This window comes from Cuculus canorus, chromosome 5 (assembly GCF_017976375.1).
Source record: "Cuculus canorus isolate bCucCan1 chromosome 5, bCucCan1.pri, whole genome shotgun sequence".
Taxonomy (NCBI): domain Eukaryota; kingdom Metazoa; phylum Chordata; class Aves; order Cuculiformes; family Cuculidae; genus Cuculus; species Cuculus canorus.
In genome coordinates, this window is record NC_071405.1 from 64,105,566 (window position 1) to 64,129,254 (window position 23,689).

Here is a 23,689-nt window from a genome sequence, read left to right on the forward strand (position 1 = left end):
TCTAAAGAGCTACTGTTTCAGTTAACTTTTTTAAGTTAATATTCAGTACTGTCCACTGTGTTCTCTGGTGGGCAAAAGGCTGATTGCTATTCTGACTAAAGCTGTTTGGCAACATCAGGATAAAATGGGGTTATTGGTATTACAGAAGAGAATGCCACTATGCTATCATGCTATGTTAATGCAAAAGAACACACAGCCAAACCCAAAGATGCTTGAGAGAGGATATGCATTAAAAGTCCCGTAGGGCACAACAGCAAATGTTAAAGGTCACCTATTCCTTTGGCATTGCTACATCCTTCTTACTGCTTAATGTCTTTTTGTATTTAAAGAATGAAAGTTAGGTGATGCTCATATAGCATTGTTCATCCAGATGCTCCGTCGCACTAAAAATATGTTGTGAGTTCATTACATCTTTGCATTTCATCTACGTGTTTCTGTTACGCAGGGGTTCATAAAGCATATGAACGAATTATTCCAAATTGCAGAATAGTTAGTGAGAATATCGTTTGAAAAAGAAGTGCAAGTCTCACGTAGTTTGGCAATTAGAAACACTTTTTAATATGAGACTCCATACCACTGTAAGACAATTTCTAAGTGACGAAGTAGTAAGTTGAAACTTGGGGTACATTTGTAGGGTAGCTATTCAAATGCATCCAGTTATTGTTATTATTTAATACATGAACACCCAGGATGCAGTGGATCCAAATAATTTGATATTAATGTAATATTAGTAATTAAAATAATTTTAAACCTGCTCCTGCAATTTACCAGCTGGAAGATTTCATTGTCAAATGCTTTCACATTTTCTTTCCTGCCTTGTTTGTGGTTTCAAGAGCAGCAGAATTACTTCTCTTATTTCTCTTTAATGCTCTTTCTTACCACTGACGACTCACTTTCTCCCCAGGATCAGTGTGTAACTCATCTGGAAGATTTTGCTATTCAAGGAAAAGGTTTGAAGTCATCATGAAAATAGTCTTGACAATATGTTCAACAGTTTTTTAATACAAAGGAAATCTCAACTTTATTTTACAGGTATTACTCAATTTCCCACACATTCTACTCTACTCTTCTCCTTTTTGAATAATATTTCAGACTGAATTTAGTTGAAAAGTATTCTGTGTTCACTGTGGCCTTCTTTAATACTGTGTGTACAGATGATACAATACTATGAACAGAATAGCACATCTATTTTGAAGCGTCAAATTCTTTAACAGAAAGTGAAAGCAATAACACAGAATGAGAAATTTAAAACTGACAACTGAAATATGAGCAAATTTCTCTAAAATTAATCTTTCCACTAGTGCAGAATATTTATTTATTAATAAAGTAATATACATTATTTCAGAGGAATGTGTGATTCTCATAGATTGCTGAAAAAATAGTCCTCCTACGTTTTGATGAAGAAGATTTCCAGTGGGACATACAGTTTACCAGGAAGATTCTTATTTATCCTGAGGACGAAGAGACTCAGGATAAGACGCAGGAGATAATGCTGTTTAGTCTTCAAGTATGATTCAATTAGGTCATGTACTTTGACTGAAATTAGAGGCCGAAGGCGGGTAAGCAGATGAAAACATACTGTGATGAGAGATGTTAGGAAAACGAGGTGAGCCAACCGTAACATGGACTGTTTGGCATGTTCAGTTCAGTTCAGTTGGCAACAGGTATTTGAGATATTCCACGGTAGTGGCAGCTCTAGGGCTTTTAGTTGGGTGGGATCTCAGCAGGCAAGGTCACCATACTTCCTCTCCTGGCGTGTACTGCTGCTTCTGGTGAGTTGTGTGAGGCTTGATGCTGGCACGTGTGTGATCCATACTTTGTGTGAGAAGACAAATATAACTGTAACACAGACTGCAAACGTCTGGTGGAGCAGAACTCTCTCTAAAGTAAGAGCTGAATCATCCTAGAATATTTTGCTTGGCTTTTGGCTAGAATATCACGTTTTTCTCATAGCTCCTGTGTCATAGTTACCAGCCCAATAGAAATATCTTTGATATTGAAAGGATATAATTCTAGGTGCTGATTGTAGAATAAATGAGTTGAAGTCTCTCACATCTAAGAAAAGCAATATATAATTCATCTGGAAAGAAGATTATAAGTCCTGGATGTTCAGAGTGGCTGTTGCTTTGCTTTTCCCTTCTCTTCACAGCCAGTTATTGTTTGCTACCTGTAGGGCTTTAAATTCCCCGACATGATTTGGCTCCACTTTATTATCTCTGCTGCATACTGAAAAGAATTATCGGCCTGAGGAACTTAGTCATCAAAGCATGGAGACAGAGGTGGTGATTTGCTTATTCAAAAAGTGCAGAATCAGCAGTGGGGGGAAGGTGTCCTGTTCTTGTTCTTGACATGGCTTGTTCTTCATCTACACAACAGAGAATGTGAATGAACTCACTACAAAGCAGGGAAGCATTTTTCGTGTTACTGAACACACTTAGCTTTCTGTGATATGTTCCATGTCATAGTATGATTTTGTTCCTCCTGAAAATGTTTATAAGTGAATGAGAGTTTGAGCTTGGGAAAGATAATTATCCTGTGTCCACCATAAATGACTATTCTGAGCTTAGAGGAGTTTCAAGCTCTTGTAGAATGGCACAGATTTCATTCCATAAAGAAGCATCCGTAACCCTTTAAAATCAATTTTTCTCAACATTAAGGACAAACAGATCTAATCACCCATGAAGCAGTTTGCCTTTTGCTTTGCAAAATAAATTTGTTTAAGACAGAAGCATCTGTTTCTATTTAAAATGTCATCAAGGGGTGTAGTTACCAATTAGAAGAATGATGCAGAAAACATCCATGTCATCTTAATTATATCAGATTTTGGCAACTGCAATAAAAATTTCCTTCCCAGCAGACTGTTCATCTCTCCCACCCTCTTAGCTTTTCAGTGATTTCAAGATTTTTCTGGAAAAAGTGTTATCACTTGTGGTAGGCTCTATAAATAGCATTTTATTCCACAGCTTCTGGGAACTTAGACATTTCTGGTAGCTTTCTGGCTGCTGAAATATTGCTGTCTGTTATTTTCTATTACTAAGCTCCAGAATAACTGAAGCTCATCAGTGTCTTTTCTGAGTTTATGAGATAAAGCACACAACTTTCTTCTTTTTCTTTTTTCTTTTCTGTTCTGGAGCCCTGGTACCTGACCTAAAACAGATAAATCTCAGGGTCTTGTGAAATGGCTGCCCTCAAATTTATTTCAGCTGCTTGTTTAAGCTTTCACTCCTCCTTACTGCTGAGTAAGTCAATTGTTTGTCTCAGGTGCTGCTCAAGGATTTCCCAAACAGCAACATGAATTTTTGTGGGCTATGCAGAAAGAAAAGCAATATAACGAAAGAGTAGCTTAAAGAGCCCCCACCTTTTAACTAAAAGACACCTAGGAACTCTCCAGAGAGAATTTATTTATTGCAGGTTATTTCCTTGCTGCTTCTTTGCTCAAGCAGTTAACCACTGTTTGATGTCTTGGTTGTTTCTGTTCGGAGGGGAGAAAACCCAGTCATAAACCTGAAACTACTGAGTAAAAGCAGGGTTTTTTAATAACATATTTATATAGACACAAATGTTTTTTTCCTGAGCTGTCTCCTTGTTCAAGCTGTCAGACTGCTTTTTTTTACAACATCCTAATATGTAGATGTTTCAGCACAAAAGATATCTTTCAATCAGTTTTAAATAGCAGCTGTATTTAAGAAATCAATATCTGGTTTTGATCACTATATTGTTATATTATAATGCCTATATATATATTATATGCTTGGTATTTAAGTTAGATCTTGCACTAATTTGTTGAACTATAGTTATGGCATATTTTTGAATCATGCTACATTTCTTTGCAGTCTTGTCTCTACTTCTCTGACTGAAATGTCCAGAAAGAAAGAAAAAAGTACATCCAAAATAATTCCTCTCTCCATATATCAGTTAAATGAGAGGATGTCTGAAATTAGCAAACTCTATAGTATTAAATATCATTACTTTTCATACTGCTTTGATTTCATGTTAGTCTGTTTCTACAGACCTTTACTATACCTGCAATGCACTGAAATAACCCCTTGGCCTGAAAGAATTAGAGAAATATGTACTGTATAATGATTTATAAACTATGTGTCCTTTAGTAAGAGACTGCACTTCAGTACTGTTAATTTTGAAGAAGCAGTGGAAGTTTCAGAGGAGAAAAGATAAGGTCTTCAGTTCTGAGAAAGCAATTTTGGTTCAATACCATGTCATGTATACTACAGCTGGTCAGAACTAATTTCAGGTCAGAAGACTCAGGTGGATGTATACCGTGAAGGTACTGTAAAGCAAGCAAATTGGAATTTGAGACCTGATTAAACAGAGCTGACAGTGGACCGATAGATATTTTCAACTAAATGCATTCATTCAAAATTATACAGTTTAAATTTGAACAGACATCCTATATTTTTACCTGCAAAATCAGATCCTGAAAACCTAACTTGGACTGGAGTTTACAATGTTGAGTGCTATCAGCAGCTGCCTCCGATTGGAACGGATTTGCTGTCAGAATTAAGAAAAGAACTCTCCTTGCAATGGGTGAGGCAAGAGAGGACTGTAATTCACCACAGCTTCAGTGTAGACCAGCATAAGCCAATGTAAGATGGTAAGGTCAGAAATATTTCCTTCATCTTGCCCTAATCAAATAAGTCATATGTGTTGCGTAATTCAGAATTCTCCGGGTTTTTTTCCTCCAGTCCCATGTTCTGTATGAAAAGCATGCAGAATATTGGTTTTCCTTTAGTTTCTGTATACCTGATCAATTCTCTGAAGACTTGGTTGCTTTACATGCGTGAATAAATCACACGTGCTAAATCCGAAGCCTCATGCCCAGGGGAGAACCGCTTTGCTAAGAGCAAGTCGTGGTGGTGGATTTTCCTTCATGTATATATGGTTGCAGAATCTTAAACTGAGTGAAGGCTTTAATTCCCACTCCTTTTCAGAAACAGCCTCCACTTCGAAAAGCACCTTAAACATACCTTTATGGGGTGCTTTGGGTGGAGCTTGCTCAGTTGCTCCAGTTTAATTCTACTTTTTGTAAACTTCTTTTTAACATTGTGGCTGGAGTCTGAACCTTTCCAAGTGGTTATCTTAAAAGTTCAGGTTCCTGTAGGGTCTGTAAAATCATATTTGTTTTTCCATCCCTCTGAACAAAAACTCAAGATTTGAGGCAAAATAACCCAGTATTCTAATTTATGCTGAAAACCTGTATTCTTCTGAAATACTGTGTTAGTATCACCATTGCAGTTGTATGTTTTAGTGTACCATAGCAGGTTGGCAGCAGCAAGTAACTAACCTGAAACTCTCTAAAAACTATTTCAGAATAAGACTGTAAAATAATCAATAGCTGGAATCAATACGTTGTCTAACAACAAAATTAAGGGTCTGATCCTGAACAACTCCAGTAAGCCTTAAAGGAAGTGACAGAATGTCAGAACTTCTCAGAAAGCAGCCCTAAATAATAGTTTAAAGTTTAATATTTAAAATGACTCTGGTTTTGATATTATGTATTAGGAGTGGAGGAATAAGAGGTTTATTCTTATAAAATTTTGCATATGGCCTTGAGAAAAGTTTAAAGTATTTTGGGTTTTTTTAGGGGTGGGTTTTCAAGCCTTTTATGTTCCCTTGAAATTATTGGCTTAGTTGAGGAACAAATAAGTGTCATAGAAGAAATTCCACCTTGTGAGCATTTCAAACCTAGAAAGTGGTGACATCTGGTGAGGGTTGAGTCCCTCACCTGGAATTTCAGTCCCAAATTTCCCTCACTGGAATTTCAGTCCCAAATTCCAGACTGAAACCTATATAAAACAAACAGATGTATAATCTTTTCTACACATAATTTCCTACTTAAGATTAGGAAAACACAGACGGAAACACATGACTGTATAAATTCAGTCATTGCACACTTAAAAAAATTATTCTTGTAAGTGCACCTGAGATCACAACCATTATCATTTATCTTCGTGTACAGTGTACATAGTTTTTAAATGACTATACATGATTTTTCTGCTTTTTAGTAGTTTTCTGCTTTAACATTCTACTGGATGTATGAAGTATCAAAGGCATTCCTGCATCCACACAGTTCACAGATCTATGTCTACCCAGCATTTTGAACAAATTCTGCCTATCTGTATAACTTGATTTTGCTGAGTAAAAATGGTTGTAAATTAAAAAACCACAAAAACTGAAGACATAGGATTGACTTGTAGTGCTATGGTCAAAACAGTGATGAAAGTGTATTTTTTTATATAGGTACTATTCCATCATAATAAACATTTTATTTATATACAAAATTTAAAGATCATACAGAATTAAAAAAATCTAGAATAAAACTGTGAAGAACAACACTGGGAAAAAATTGGTCTTACATCTGGATAATGAATATTTCTCAATTCTGCCCATTTATACGCTTCCTTTTTCTTATAGTGTACACATATTTGGTAGTAGGATGAAAAAGTCTTTGAAGGAAACGCCTGTAATTACATACACTGACTTGAATTTGACTAAAGAAAAATGCTAGTTCATATCAGTATTTCAGTTCTTCAGAATGTATTAAGATAGTATTGTTCCTGTAAGCGCTTGATCTAAGATTTAAATTGCCTACCAAACTGAATGGACCTCCTGTCGACTGTTTATGGCATCTCTGTTTATTGATTCACATGATTGAATTGTTCAGTACAATTCTGAAAATAATGAGGGGCTTATGTGAGTTGAGCATGTTTGCCAAAAGTGTGCACCATATATATACAGAGGACAAGGAGTTTGCAGCTTGTTTATTCATAAAACGTGCTGGCACAAACCTCTTACTGCCTGCTGGTGGCAGCACATAGGATAAGATCCATCATTCTCAAGTTACTCTTACAAAGCAAATTATGTCTGAAGACCCTCTTTAGACCAGTACAATTATTTCTGGCTCTGAAAAATTAAAATAAAAAGCCCGGTCACATTTCTAGGAGAATGCTCTGTGTTTGAAAACATTCGGAGAAGTCTTGGAACATCATTTTACATATACCTTTTATATCAGGAGAAAAAAAAATAAACCCAAATGAAGCATATTGTCTGTATATTCTCATAGTACAAAATTAGTGTAGCCCAGTCATAATGGAGCAGACAACAAAGACAATGCTTTCTGAGTTGTTGGGGTCCAAGAATCTGAATTAGAAATATCCAAACCTGATTATTCCCATGTACAAGTAGCTTTCATAGCTGAGGGTTGCCATCTTTTTCTTCTGTACAAGCCCATGGGTTAAATTAAGAATCAAGTTGCAGTTTTGGTGGTCTCCTTCTACTGCACCTTGGCCAGGACCCATTGTGTAAGGTCAGCTTTGAAGTGGCCTTTTTTAGAGGACTGTAAGCTGGTCCTGGCTCTTAGTCCGTTATCGTAGAAATGCCCACACAATACTGAAAATTTGTGAAGACAGGAAGCAAGAAAGGAGATATTCAGAGCAAGTAACTCTTCTATTCAGAGTCCTTGTTCCCTATAGTGGAGCTCCAAGTTATAAATCTATATCTTCTCCTTTCCTTGCTGAACTAGACTGCAACTCCCACACAGACAACATTAATGCTTCAAGCCCTATCTTCCAGAATTCCTGTGCCATTTCTTAAGTATGGTCACAACATGTAGTTCACCTTATACAGCCATGGAATATAGATAGGTTCCTCCCATGATAACAAAATGCTATATATAAACAATGACAACATAATTTTATAGATGATGCTGAATAGTATTATTTTTTCCTTCTCTGCTTGCCTTTAGGAAGGAAAGAATTCTGCATCCTCTCAACTATTTGTAATTACAGGTATAATTCGGCTTTAAAAAAAAATTTGTACCCATATCTATTTGGGATTTGGGTGATGGGATAAGTATATTACCACTTCACTGTGTGGGACTTTGAGAGGCATGTTTTGCAAGATTAAAAGAGGAATATTTTTCTCCTGAAGAAGTTCTGACTGGCAGAAAGGATAAACATATAGCTTGAGTTTAATGGTTGAGTTTTCCATTGCTACTGTAAGGATAGATTCATGGTAGAAAATACGTCAATAAACCACTAGAACTATATGAGTGAAAACTCTTGCCTCTTCATTTGTTGTTTGGATGTATTCTGTTCTTTCTGGTCTGGATGTTTTGTCATGTGCATGTTGAATAAGAGAGTACCATCAGGCAGGACAATGAATGTTTATATTTTACTAAACCTTCATTCCGGTGTTACGCTCTTGATGATTTTCTTCCAAAATAATCGTTGTACCACAATTTCTTCCATTAGTCTTTCTGTTACTGTTGTGTGCCATTTCAGATAATCTAAGCCTCTTCAGTTCACTGGGTCAAAGCACCTCCTTTTGTCTTAGCATATTGTTAAGCTGCCATAGTCAAATGTGCTCAAGATAGTGTAAGCTCTAATGCCGATATAGATGAATTTATGGGGTGCAATGTTACAATTGGTCATACTGAAAAGCAGTTGTCTTAGATCTCAGCCTGCTTTTTTCTTCCTAGAAATGACATCATCATCATCAAATACCTCTTATTTTTTGCTTGCATCATTCCTCATTTCACAACAGCTAACCTGCATTTTAGATTGATTTTCCTTTCTGTTACTCTAATTATTCACTTTTTAAATTTATTCCCTACAATCTTTTTGTCTTGCACACATATTTAAGCTTCTTATTTTCTTCAGCTCCTGCTGGCCTCCTTTTATTTCTCTTTTCTTCCAGCCTGTAGTCCTTCCAGTTTTGCTTCATCACTATTAGTCTTCTTTTCTTTTTAATTATTATTAACTCTTGCATTGAGAAACTGACCATCCAGTATTCCACTACCTGTAACATATCTGATAATGCCTTAGTTTAAAGAAGAAGAACATTATGATGTTGAATGACTGCTAGAAACAGATATGACACTTGCATTGTAGTGGTAGTTAGAGGTCAGCTATAACTGACATATTTGTACAGTACATATGAGTGTATAAGAAATAATAGAGCTTGAAAACGGTCTAAAATAACCTAGCCCAGTTCTTCTTGTCTGATCTATTATGAGGTCATATTGCTTGATACAAGGAATTAATTTCTCGTAGTCACCTTCCGTAATATAAAGGAATAAGCTTGTTTAGCCTCCCAATAATTTTCCCTGAAATAGTGTTAAGATTTCTCCCAAGTGATCAGCATGTATTTATTATACATCGTGGAGAGGGATAATATCAGGCTTGCTCAAGACAAGCTGAGGGATGACACAGCGAGGTTAGAGGAATGGGATGCTAGCGAGGACCCTCAGCCCGTGTCTCTGAGACGTACTGGGTACACTGGAGAAATAGTTGAAGTCTTATGGAGATGAACCAGGGGCCACTGAGGCAATAGGAGCCAAGAGAGAAATACCAGTGAAACACCTTAATAAAAGTGTTTTCCTCTAAGAGGGTGACACAGGTAATGGCCCAGCTGAAGCGTCTCTACACCAATGTAAAAAAAAAAGCATGTTGTCCCTGCCTGTGGCAGGGGGTTGGAACTGGTTCATCTTAAAGGTCCCTTCCAACCTAAACTATTCTATGATTCTGTGTTGGGTCATTGCAATGTCTTAAATCCTGATATATAGACATAATCAGGAACTCAGTTATCCATAGCGGGATTTCCACATTTAATTGTTGGTGGTCTGGCTTTGTTATCATTAAAGCCTTGCGGGTAGACTTGTTAATGGACTTTAGGTCAGTGACATTAAAAAATATAATCATAATTCACATTAATGTTCAGGCTTAATATTGGCATTACTATATAAGGATCTTTGGTGTGTATCCTGCAGGAGTTGTGGCATCATAATATTCCTTGTAAGACATATGTTCTAAGAGTCTACACACATCAAGGAAGAGGCGCAGCAGTGCTAAATGATATTTTCCCCCCTTCCAGTCCAATTTGTTCAGATTTTCAGGTGTAATAGTAGGATATTGTAAAGGAGATATTTTTAAAATCTGTTCACAGGGAGTGATATGAAGAGAAAAAACAAAATTGGATCTCTTAGAATTTAGTTCTTTGAAAGCTTTTTGAAATTGTCGTATTTCTCCGGTCATGTAGGAAATCTGCAATATAAACTATGTAGCATGGATAGTGTTAATGTGATATTAAATGCAGGTTGGTCCATATGTAGTTGCTGACATTATATACTTCAGTTGCAGTGAAGCAGTTTATCCTTACAGCAGATACAGTGGATTGCATTTTCAAGAAACGATGTAGTGCGCCTTGTAACTTGGCAGAGAATTCCTGAGACTATAGAAATGGAAAAGAAATGGAAAAGAAATGGAAATATATCTTAGCTGTGTGAGACAGCAATTTTGACTGTATCTATTTAAGAAAACTCAACACCAATGATCTTATTAAATTTGATGTTAAAATTTACATCTTTAGCTTTCAAAGTCAGCAAGCAGACATAATTATTTAATGATGGAGTTTCTCTGGGGTTTTTTGGCCATTTTGGAGAATGAAATGAATTGCTTACATGACAGACAGGTGGCCGTATAGTGCTCATGGATGATTTAAACAATATGTGACAGTAAGGAGAATTAAAGCTTATTAACATTCACTCGACCCAGTGTCTGCACCACTGATCAACGTCTGGACTACTGTGTGGCTTAAAATGCTTAACAAATCTTTATTTGACAGCAGCCAACTGCTGTTGGAGGAAAACGTGGATGATCTGATAGCTGGCAGAGTAAATATGGCTTGCACTTTATAAACAAGGAAAATGTAAATAATTGGGGAGCAGAATGAGTGAGGGAAGTCTTTCAAGGCTTGTGGCGATTGATGAACTATATTACGGTTGACACACACATTCTATGTTTTGCATAAAAACGTTAGCATCTGATTGAGTGGAAAACCAAGGGAAAGTGAGATTGCCTGTGTGATTAGTGGAAGGTAATCAGCCATCTGTTAGGCATAATGCACTCACGAAAGATGAGGATAGGAAGCATATGTGTGCGTGTCCTTAGACAGAATCTCTCACCTTTCATACAAGTATCCATGAAAATACAGAACTGTATATAAAGAATTAACACAGGGTAAAAAGATACCCTCAATTAATCTCTATTTTTTTTCTCCCACCAGCAGCCCATGCTTGTAGCTATGTTGCGTAGTTCATAAAGGGGTTCTTTTGGCAGATTGAAACAGTTGCTTCAGAAGTGACAGAAACAAATAAATTGAAGCGTATTTTTGAAAAAAGAATGGCATCATCTCTCTTTCTGTGTGATTGTAATGATTAAATTAAGGCTATACCCTGAAAATATTGAGAGATTATCTTTTAATCGATCACTTGAAAATGTATTTTCAGCTCTTCAGCAGCAAATTTAAAATAATCTAGTTTACACAGCTATTCCAGGTACAGAAAGGATTTGGTTTAGAAGAAAGCTAGTTTCAGTGCCTTGCCAGTGCCTTTTGTAGGTCAGTGCAAGCATGACATGGGAATTGAGTTGCTTTGCCACTGCTGCGGAGGAGCTGGGGGAGGGATAGTGGGGTGGAGCTTACTGGTTTTCCAGTCATTTCAGGAGCACTCCTGTGCGTGCGCTGCTTCAGTGCCACTTTGCTCAGAGAGCACAGGAGAACCTTTCAGTTTTTCTTTCTAACAGGGTAGTTGGATGATGATGCCTTTTTATTCTGCCAAGAAACAATTTCATGAATCTGTGTCCTAGTGTTGGATTCAGTCTTTTCTAGCCGCAACAATTTCTGCTTTCAAGCATTTATGGGATTTTCAAAGCTTTGTTAGTATTCTTGCTAGTTAGTATCCACTGTGTGTTTTATTACCTTCAAAGGATATTTTTTTTTTAAAGAATGTGAAAAGAATGATCTGTCTTAAAGTTCCTCCACATATCCTTTACTTGAAGTGTTGCAACTTGTGACCTGTCAGAAGGGAAAGGATTCAAAGGATTTGACTTTAAGAGCAACTAGGATTAAGGAGATATTAGCTGCAATACTGGAGAGCCAGTACAGAGAGTCAAGCACATCGTATCAAAAACCAGGTCAGCAGGTTCCTAATGGTTGCTAAATTGCAATTCCTAATATGCTAAATTGTGTATCAAGGCTGGAGCTACGCTCTGCATGCAGCATGGACTGCCTGTTGTTTGCTTCGGCAAGAGCATGCTTTAATTTCTTTTTGCTAACTGACTTAATGTCCTTATTAGAGCTGAGTCACGCTGAAAAATTCTTGCAGTGCCAATATTTTGTGGAAAACTGATAAGCGAGTGCTGCACTTCCTCTGTTTCCGTAGCATTCAGTGATTCAGGACCAAGTCTTTTGATGGTAGGCATGTTTAATTTGTTAATCATAAACATGCAGAAACAAGAACCACGTGCACTTCACTTATTTCATTTTCAGGAGGAAATAATGTAAATATAGGCTTGAAGTAATACGATAATTTTGGCTGCTAAACCAGTTGATTTATATGCTTTAAAAATGGCACGATGAACAAAAGCATCTAAGAAAAATGTCTTCAAATTGAATGATTTGTCTAACAGTGTGAGTATGCATGGTTTAAGATCAAAAATGGGCACTGAAGAGAGATAGACCTGAAAAATACTCAGCATCCTGAAATGTTATTTTCATACAATCTTGCTGCAGAGCTTTTCGAATGACACTGTTTAATGCTGAAGTCTTCAAAAATCTAACTAAAGGACTTGGAAATTGTACAGCAGGCACTGAGAATGGATGGAATCTTCTTTCATCCCCTTTCCTTGATTGCACTGATAGAATATTTGGTTCTGAAGTGCCAGATTAATATTTACTAGCTTAATATCAGTTCTAAATACTGTTTTGTGGCAGTTATGAATGTACAAAAGATAATTAACTAAGTAGTTGCAGGGTAGTAAATAAAATCAAGGTGAAATGTAATGTCTTTGTCCTTCTCAGCCATGAGAAGTAGGCACGTGTTTGGATAATTCTTTGTTACTCTCATTGCCTTCAGCAGTAGTCTCTGGCTACTGAGCCTTCACTTGAGATATTCAGAAATATAACCCAGTCGTTACTGTGTAGTTGATTTGATAGTGAAAAACTCTGATTTCTTTTTTGCCTTATAGCTCATATGCTAAAAGCTAAAATACAGTTTTCATAGAAAAGAGAGTGGAACTATAAAAGCTTAGAACGTTGCCCAAATTAATACCTTTATAATTGAGTTATTTGCAATCTTAACACTAAGGAAAATGAGCACAAACAAAGGCTATTAAAATGTAGTTGAAGTATTTCTAATAAGCACTGGTTAAAAAAAAGAAGAAACATTTTTAAAAGGACCAAATCTTCCCAATTCTCTTGATGTATTCTTACTGAAGAACCCTTGCTTGGGGTTGCAAAGTATGGAAGAAAAAAGTAATTATTGGTGTAAGGTGTAATGAAGATGTATGTCAAAGGCTGGCATGTGTCAAATTTGTCTGTCCAAAATTAGATAAAAATACATCTGCTGAATGAAATTTTTCCTAATGCTTTAGGTACTTATCTCCAAACCAAGTGTCTGCTGTTGAGTATTTTTTTTTTCTTGAGCACAGGGTTTATGGCAGCTTTCTGTGTGATGTACAGCTTGAGTTTACAGAAAAAGAGATACAAAGTAAAATGTTTTCCTTGTTTGCTTTTTCCAGTATTTACCTACTTGCCTTGTAAGTGTATATTGATGACACCGCTTTTGGGCTTTAATAAAGCCACACTTGTAAAATGACTTTTTAATCCTAGGTGCATATTTTTATATTGGAATTCTTATCTATAAATTTTGATAGAGTTGTTGCTTATCACAACAGTTCTTAATCTAACAAAACTACAAGAACTTAAACTTCTAAACTAAAATCTGCCTTCAGTAGATCAACCAAGTGTCCTCAATAGTCTCTTCAAATTTGCCTTCAAAATTGTTGTCGTATCTGATCAATAGTCAAGTGAATAATTGGGCAATTTATAAAAGAGTTGAGAAATTTTTTTATTTAGTCATTTTAGACCAAGGAATTTGTTCTAATATGTGCTAGTTTACAAATACCAATCCTACATTAACTCATGGAGTTCAGTAAAGTTCTGCTAGCTTTGTCAATGCTCAGGGTATGTATGTTGCATAAGCAGAAAATCAGAACATATTTTTCACCCATGAAAGCTTTAATTTCTAAGGTAACTGTCGACAATGAGAGAGGTGCAGCATTTGTTATTTTTCTCAAAGAACTTGTTTGTTCAAATCAACAAAGTTAATTTGAAAACTCTATTTATCCTTGAACTTCTATTGTAGATTTGCAGGGTGAAGAACTTATTTAGAAGTCTACCTCTCAGATATTGATATTTACTCCTTGTCTTGTGAACATTTTTGTCACAAAACTTGGTCTCATAACAGCAGCCTCTTATCTTTTTATCTTCGCAGCTATTTCGGAAAGAATTATGGTTTAGACTTCCCCATGTTAGCCATGGATGTAGCACTTTCTCCCATGAGAACGCAAGGACTGGATCCCATGTCGTCTGATGCATCTCCCATGGTTATAAACATGACTCCTACAGTGGAACAAAATGGGGAAGAGGATGTCATGAAGGACCTTGATTCTAGCCAGCAGTATGAAAAGCCGCCTCCTCTACACACTGGGGCCGATTGGAAGATTGTTCTTCACTTGCCAGAAATTGAGACCTGGCTTCGAATGACGTCTGAAAGAGTCAGGGATCTGACCTACTCTGTCCAACAGGACTCGGACAGTAAGCATGTGGATGTGCACCTGGTGCAACTGAAGGTAGGATGAATTTTATTTTGCAGATTTTTCAATGAAGATGCAAAAGACTTTGCTACCAGTAAAGTAAACAGGGCGTTTTTATAACTGCTGTCGTGTGTCTGATAGCCTTCTTTAAAAAGTAAATGAATCTTTTTCAGGGAGAAAATAGAAACTGTACAATTCTGATTTTTTTTTTCAACATTATTTACTCATCACTAAATTCAACAGTCATAACCATATTAATGAACGTGTTCACACTCCAAAATCAGCTAATACAACACTAATAATAACCTGACCTGACATTTCAGAAGTGCCCAGAAATATTCCTATTCATTTTAATGGAGTTAATCTAAAACTTCTATATCCATTTCTCAATAAATGTGGCTGCTTGTTTAAAAGCTAAGCAAGTTTCAGAGTTAGTAGGGTAGAAAGGTGGTCTAATGTCTGGCCTTTCAGTCATACAAAGGTTACATTGAAGACTGAGCTCAGGTGGGACTATATGCAAAATGATAAAAGTGTAGAAATATTTTTTTCAGATATGAGTCTTAGTAAGAAATATGAAGTGAAAAAAATCAAACAATATATCCAGTAAATCAAGATTCCCTCCCAGCAAGAAAATGCATTAGGAAGACTGGACTTTGTCCAATCTGTGTTTCATGTAAACTAAAAGAGCAACCATCTCCCTTCCCCCAACCCTACAACTCACACAAGTATTTTTAAACAATTTTCTCTTTTTTGGTCCCAGATTTAAATGCTGGTGTTGAATCTTTAAAAATATTAAGGTAATTCAAGGTGATAACCAACTAAATAGTGTCTGGTACTGGATGTATACGTTCATTTGCATGGCTTGGTTTGCTGCAGCAGATCAAGCGTGCTTTTGAAGGCAGCAAACAACTTCCAGAAATAGCAGGCAAATGTTATCTCTTCAGACTGAGCTGTCTTCAGAGTTGCATTCTGAGGCCTGTTAATGTGAACATAGTCTTCCTTCATACTCAGCGCGATGGTATTTTGTGTTTATTTTAGGACTGGAGCTGTAGGCTGTCTTAAAATACAACTCTGTGTCCTAGTGCTAACCATAGAGCAATTGTACTGAAATCAATCTGAAGCAAACAGAAAGTTGATCTTATGGTTTTTATGGTCCCATTATTTTTTTTTTGGTAAAATTTGGGGTGGGCATTGCCAGATTTTGATGAGACAAAGGACTATGTCTCCAACAGACTAAAAGATTTTAGCAAATATGCTTAAAAGGTCTTTCTGCAGGCATAACAAACCCTGCTGTACCGGGTGCCAGTTCTTATCTGGAATTGCTTGTGGCCGTATTAGCGCGGTGCTGAGCTGAAACTGAAGAGCTGTGGAATTTGTGGGTAGTATCTACTCACAGCTTTGGGCTGGCTCAGAGCACAAGCAGAAGTGATTTGTGCCTGCTTACAAAATGAGAATATCGTGTACATATCACTCATCCTTACTCATCTGCTAGTTTATTTCTTTTTTCCCCAAGAATAAGTCAGTGAATGAATAGCATTCCTCTCAATTTTCTCCTTTTTAGATTTAGTTGGAAGAGTCAATGGTAGTTCATAAAATACTTTCCTAATGTTTTTTTCCATGTAAGCAATTGCTGTAGCACCTGGGGGTTATTTGGGACTAGGAAGAAATCTTGTTAATGCACCTATAAAAAAGGACAAAAGAATAAAATGAAAGAATCTCAATTGTCTGCAATTATCTGGTCTGTCAGCCCGTATGTGGGGAGGCTGTCATTGAGCCTGTCAAATATTCTATTTACAGACCCTGGACTCACAGGGAAGTGTTCTGTGTGTTTATACACGTGCATATCTTTGCACATGTTTAATGACTTGTATTTGAAGTTCTTTTTTAAATATTTGATAGGTTGTAAAATTATTCACAAAGTATTAGAAAAAGAAAAAACTTGTAGTACTAAAAATCACAGCCAAGTCTTAACAGATACATTAGGAAAACAGAACTTCTGTAGTATGCTTACCTTTAAATCTGTATACCGACAAAAAAGAATGTAAAAACAAGTCTCGTGGAAAAGCTTTTGTTTGGAATTCAGATATATTTTCAATTCTTTATCCTTCTACCTTGTTGCATAATATAATAATATAATAATATAATAATATAATAATATAATAATATAATTTTCAATGTAATTAAAACATGTTATATATTAAGATATTATATAATGTCTATGATAATATATAATAAATATACCTAAAATAGTCCAAGATCTGCTAGGCAGTAAAACGTCCCATAACATCATACAAATTATCATTTTTCATTTGTCTGTGTTCCGGTAACTGTCCTTGAGGAGCTCGTTCTGACTAATCCTGATTCTCCTGGATTTGTTGCACATAGGCTTGACACAGGGCTCAATGTGAAGCTTCACTATTGCCAGGAGACAGGAAAGAGTATGTCATGTCTTTCAAACATTGCACAGCAATTTAGTATTTGCTTCACAACAGCAGGAGATGGTTGATTCGTGTTCGTCTAGTTATTTGCTGTAACTCCCAAGCTCCTTTGCTGCACTATGGGTTTTTCATCTCCCATCCATTTTATCTGTGAAATTTTACATGTGGGGTTTTTGCCTTTCTCCTTTATTGTCCTCTTTTCTTTTTTTTCTAATCCTCCATTTCTCACTGTGTCTGTAACTTTTCGAGGTCCAAATCTGTCTTCTGATATCTTTGAAGTATCTCCCCCAAGCACACATATTATTGCCATCAGCAAAATTAAAAAGCCTTCCCTCCACTCCTTTTTCCAAATCATAAAGACAAAAATGAATGATACAGACCCAGGATAAAAGTCTATAACTTGATGAGTTTCTGAACCTAATTTTTAAACTGCAGATGTAGTGATAAGGCAAACACTTTTTTCCTTTTCTTATAGCTTGCTTTCCTCAACCAGGAGACATCCAGTTCCATTTCCTGATAGCTTTCTATTTGTTTTGGATACTTAAAAATTGCTTTCCTTCCTTTGGCTGTCAGTTGGCTCATGGTGATGGTTTGAGGCCATAGCAGACTTTTTATGTTATTCCTTGGAAAAATTGCTCAGCAAACAGATCATCTCTTTCTCTTGTGAACATTTACTCTGTATTCCTATTGCAGATTTGTCTGTGCTTCTGATCTTTCTGAGCAAGACAGAAACAATGCTCAAAACAAGAGCATTGTTTCTTTTTGTGGCTTGTTTGCTGGGGATTTTGGTGTTTGCTGGCAGTCTCTTTTCACGTTACACGACTTAGGGCTTTACCAGCCACCACTGATCTTTTCAAAATTCATGTTTCTCTCACTTTTGTAATGCCCTTTCTCAGAAGTAGCTATGCAGCATGAGTGGAAGGCTTGTCGTCCCTTGGGAAATTTCCTGGAAAGCTTCATGAGTGCTTCAGTAAACTGGATGCATGAATCACCACTCTCATGGGTCGGGAATGCCTTCTATTAGTCATTTATCTGGTCATCACTCTTAACTCAAGCTGTGCTAAGATACATTTACATCTCTCTAACACATTCAGTATAGCTGCTACCAACTGCAAGTATTTGTAAAAGAGATTTGCTACAAGTAAATCTGAGTGTTCTCTCCGTCTTTGTGTCATATGGACATGCTGAGATGCTTTCATGATCTATTTCACTTTTTTAGTCTGAATAAAATACGCTTGCTTTTACAACAAATTCTTTCTTGGAATCCTCCTGTAGTCCAACTGGGATGTAACTCCCATTCTTCTGCTTTACTTCATATCCCTTAACTCTCTCAGGGCCATTATCCTTTTACCATCTCTGTTTCCACTTTTTTAGGGAGGCAAAGAATTTTTAGCTGTTTTTCTCCATGTATTTAAATCCTGGATAACAGAAGAGCGTAAGGAATTATAAAAGCAAGGTATTAAAGAGTACTCCTTTTAAATATATCTACAGTTAGATACAGGTTATTCCTTTTTTAATTCCATTACAAACATTTTGAAAAAAAATGTAAACCCAGGGTACTGCAGGTATCTTTCTCTCTCATCCCCTCCTCTTGAATTCAGTAGGTTCCTATTGAATAAATTATATTAAATATTCCTGCTTTTATTGAATAAATACTGAAGGCTCAACCAAATGATTTTTCTGAGTACTTTTGAAGCTTTTCTTTTTCAATAAGCTCCCCTTGAGAGCAAAAATAGAGCCTTTTTTTTCAGATGTTAAAATAAGTCACTCAAAAATATGGCTGAGTCTGGAAGATAAATTCAGTAAGTTCAATTTATTGTAATATGGAACAAAGAACTGTCCTTATCGTAATCTGTAAAAGGACTTATTCAATGCTAGCAGGATTACTGAAGTACCTAATCTACCATGTCTTTCTGTAACATTAGGAACAGGGCTACTCTTTCTTCTCGTTTTTGGTTTGATGCCTTTCGGTGGCTCTATTATTCTGAGGCTTGTGACAACATATCTTGCCTCTGCACTTGTGCAGCTTTTCAGCTGTGCTGCCTAAACCGATTTTAACTAAGTGCACAAATGAAGTTTTCCTACTGTACAAACAACTCTATATTATGAGAGAATTTGGAGAAGAATTAAGCCTCATCGTGTTACCATAACATAACTGATATTTTATAAACGATCACAAAAAATGTTAGTGACCGTATTTGCGGATGTATATACACACATTCATACAGATGTATATTTATATGAAGCTGCTGACGGAAAGATTGTTTGGACTGCTGTATCTTGACAGAAGTTTGTCACAAGATATAATGATTGTATTCAAGAGAACCTTAACTGGAGAGCTCAACGGCAAATTTGTTCAGATGTCTCACTTGTAGGCCAGATACAATCCTGATACTTCAGGTGAAGGATTGCTGTGCATATTTAGAAGAGTCATTATTCAAAGGGAGATGAAGGGAAATAATGACTCAAATTCGTAGAGATATTTCTGAGAATACTTCTGGGCGTATTTAGCAGTTACGCTTCTTGAAAGAAATTTCTCTGACAAATAGTTTTATACTTTCCATGTGTGGATGTTAGTATGAGTGTCTACAAAGGCAGACATTTGATTATAAACTATGACCTATAGCTGAATGGAGAGAACTTAAAGATTATTTTATTAAGTCTGAAAATCAGCAAGTTGTTGCGCATCGATTTGTGGAAGTGTTATTATTTGCAAAGAGTGTCAAGTCTAGCAAATAACTTAAGAGCAAGTAATATGGTAACTATATGATTTTGGGACTATTTACAATCCTATACTAAGACGTTACCTTAAGTTGCATATGAAACAAAATTAGTTTAAACACAATTGCTATGCGATTCAGTTAACAAAATTGAACATTTAAGAGTTATCTGTACAATAAGGTATCTCTACCCTAAAATGTGACTTTCAGTATTTGAGGACTATTTTAGAGGACAGATTGTGCACATCAAAATCTAAAATGGAAGTGGACTATAAGTACAGTGGAAAATGTAACTTCTTTCATTCTGAACTAGTTAACGTACTAAACATGTATGACTGCGCACCTCAAAGGACTCTCTTTAATGACCGTTGACAAATTTTAGTCTCCTTGATCCTGTTGAAGCTGTAAACTTCTCTAAGAAATGGTTCTGAAAAGTTTGAAGTTTGAAAGAGCTCATTTGATGAGCTTTTGAGTTGAATAATTTTGGTTGAATGGTGAGTGGGAGGGGAAATATTCTCCATGCTATCAATAAGGGTAAGTGAAACCAAATTTTTTTAAAGAGCATTTTCTTGAAATAGTTGAGGTTTTGGTGTGCACTACAGATTTGAGACAACTAAAAAATTATTCAGAATCTTCAAATTATTCTTTAACTTTAAATGTAAAAAAGCAACTGCTAGCTGCAGCTCTATAGCAGACCCACAGTTCTGAGTAACAGGATGTCTTCACTGGAAGTGTGGTAAGAAAACTGGAGATCTTGATTCTGTATATAACACTTGGGGTATTTCTATGTTAGATCAATTATTTCAAGGAAAACAGATAGAAAATCTTGTCCTTTTTTTCTTTTTTCCTTTTTTTTTCCAAATTCAATCCAAAATTTAATCTGATGGCAGATCATATGTTGTGAAGCTCCTGAACACCAAAACAAACAGTAATGTGACTATAAAAATTCAGCGTATTGTACTGGGTTTTATGCACAAATGTTCCAAAGATTTGACAGTCTTTACAATCCAAGTAACTGCAGATATGACTCTTTTTTTTTTTTATTGCTGTTTTTCAGCCAGAAAATACAACATAAGCAGAAATATGCTACCCGACTGGCTGCAAATCAAACCCAAGTTTTCTTATGGAAAGTATGGTGAAAGTCTATATAATGGATATATGGAACATTGCCAGTGGAATGTATTTATGTATACACGTAAAATATGTTTATATTACACTGGTATTGGTGAAATGCTTTTTTTGGAAGGGAAGGGTTAGGGTTAAGTGCATATTCTAGCTAAGCTGCCAATCAAATATTAAATTTATTGCGCACTCATCCCAACAATCCCAGATTGGCAACTTTATATGCCTTAATTCACCTAGTGTTTAACCAATAGGTGTTAGGATTTAATTGCATAAAACCAGATTTGTTGTGGATTTTTTTTTAAATTTGTAGGATCTATCGTATTTCTTACATTCAAGTTATTTTTCAGACCAAATACACTCAAAAATATCTGATACTTATAAGTGACTTTACAGGAGTAGATGATATATAGTAATATATATCTATAGTGCTATAATGCCACCTTGATACTTGTGTATGTTGGCAGAACATACCTGCTACATGTAGTAGTTCTATGCTTTCTAAAGACAAGATTTCATACACAATTTAAAGGAAGTGACTGATGGGTTAATAATTTGTATTCTGATGAGTTCGGCTTTGACCACCACGGTGGAATAGCAGCATTCAGCAGGGCAAGAGAGTGTAAGTGCTGGTAAACACATTAACTGTTCCAAAGTTGGGTTTTGCAGAGGTTACCCTCTACTTACAGCCCAGGCTTGAACATCGAACAGGTGTGTTTATAAGCCTTTCTTATTTCCTTAGTAGTTGAGTGTGCCTGGATTTTTTTTAGTTTTAAATTTTCCTCTATTCCTGGAGTGTATTTCCCTGTTTTAGAAGAATGCCATGGAGTACTAGACATAAATACATGTTTCTCAAACTCTGCTTGGTCCATCACATTACTTAGAAGCCTTTCAACTTACATGGTATTTCTACGGCCTTGCTCAGGTTGGTGTTTTTGAGGAAAAAGGTGTGACTTGTTGACCACATCTTAATGTGCTTTACTACAACAGCAGGACAGCAATGAAAGTCATCTTGGTTGTGTAGCTTTGAGGCTAAATTCTTTTCTCTCTGAGGGAGGTAAACCTACTTTTTCCACATCCCTCAAAAGTTCTCCTAAAGACTTGACTCTTATCAAAGAAAACCAGAAGCTAATGGTCTATTCTACGTAAAGTGCCATCCTAGAGACATTAGTGATCCTGTTCACTTACCCACCAGGTTAGTGACTTCAAGGATTAAAATTATGATCAAGTAAATGTCAGTTTTCTAGGTACTAATTAGGTTTAGAAATTAGGTGCGAAGTTGCTCAGACTTACCAGAACTGGTGGTAGTCTCAGCTCGGAAATGCAATATATTAGGCACTGGATACTTTTAATGAAATGAGCAAAAGAGGTTTACCTGTGGTATTTAGATACCTATGACCTAAATGGCAACAGAGCAAGATGATTCAGGACCGCACTCTTGCCTACTTTCTGTCTTAGTATTTATTCTGCTCTGGTCACTAAAGTCTGTTAAGAATTAATCCTGGAGGCCCAGTTTAAGTTCCTATTAGAAAAACACTATACTGTTCTGATTGTTTAGAACATTTCTCCACAAATATATGAATAATTTGGATCACTGCTAGTTATGTATTATTATTGGTGCTGGAAGTACTTTTGGTGTTAGAAATGTTTTATATTAAGTGAATATCTGTTAAGCCTGTGTCAGCTTTTATATGTTTTCAACTTGAAGGGCCTGAGTATTGCTAGTGTCTATGTTGGTTTATTAATATATAATCTGTTCTTCAACAGTAACCCTAGAAAAACCAACAAACACCAACATTTGTAACATAATTTTAAATTATGATCTAGTGTAGTTGTAGATAATACTGCAATTTTGAAACGACATTTTATACCTTTAGTATTTAGCTAATGCACATCATATTTAAAAATCTTTTTTTAAACTCAAATAATGGCAGTTTAACATAATGCTTTTTAAAAAATAGGTGGATTTAAATTGGGCCCTTCAGCCTAATAGAAAAAACTTCCTCCTCTCCTGCCAGTGTTGTTCAGTCTTTGTAGATACAATGAAGTTAAAATTTCTTTCTCCGTTTAGAATTTAGTAAAAGTCTATTGATAGAACCCATATTTAAGCAAACCCACTGTCCTCTCAATATCTACTTGAGTGCCATAGGAGACATAGTATGAACACAGAAAGAGCAGACATACTTTACTGGAGATTCAGTTGCATTCTAAAGCAAACTAGTCATTATTTGAGAGATCAAATTAAGATGGAAGGCTGCTGGCTTAGATATCATGAGAAGAGGAAACAACGGGATGATAATAAAAATTAAAAAAATGGAGAAATAATATGAAGTTCTTATTTGTTGTGATATTATTTCTGAGTAGAAAAGAGATAACTACTTTATTAGTCTGCTATTATGTATGTGTCAAGGGAATAGGAATGGAAAAGACCCCATAACCTCACTCATAATAGAGGATCTGGCTTGCATAATTTATTAGGATAAATGAATAAATAATAAATGTTGCAGACAGTGTGCTGGACCCTTTTTAAGCTTGGGCTCACTTTCTAGAAGAGCAAGAAAAGGATACAAACAAAAATGTTTGGAATCACTGTCCTTGTGACAAAGGACTTGAATATTCTTTGGAGAGGTAGAAGATAGTATTCCTTCTGGGCTTGGGCAAAAGATTTTTAAAAAAGAAGAAAAAAAAAAGAGGAAAAAAGGCATAGGTTACCAAATTGACCTATGTGGGATCTATA

The 23,689-nt window shown here is 36.0% G+C and overlaps 1 protein-coding gene across 5 annotated transcripts in view; it reads left to right on the plus strand.

The window, feature by feature from the left end:
- The window catches only part of AKAP6 (A-kinase anchoring protein 6), a 273,822-nt gene that overhangs the window by 36,835 nt on the left and 213,298 nt on the right, over positions 1–23,689 (plus strand). Inside the window, exons 1-2 of one of the 5 annotated variants that reach the window (XM_054067987.1) lie at positions 11,778–11,990; positions 14,351–14,708. In XM_054067987.1, the coding sequence (XP_053923962.1) occupies positions 14,385–14,708 (324 nt within the window). In that variant the 5' untranslated portion in view covers positions 11,778–11,990; positions 14,351–14,384. Of the gene's footprint in view, positions 1–11,777; positions 11,991–14,350; positions 14,709–23,689 lie in introns of those variants that run through there. The other 4 variants (XM_054067986.1, XM_054067983.1, XM_054067985.1 and 1 more) reach the window with 4 other exon arrangements.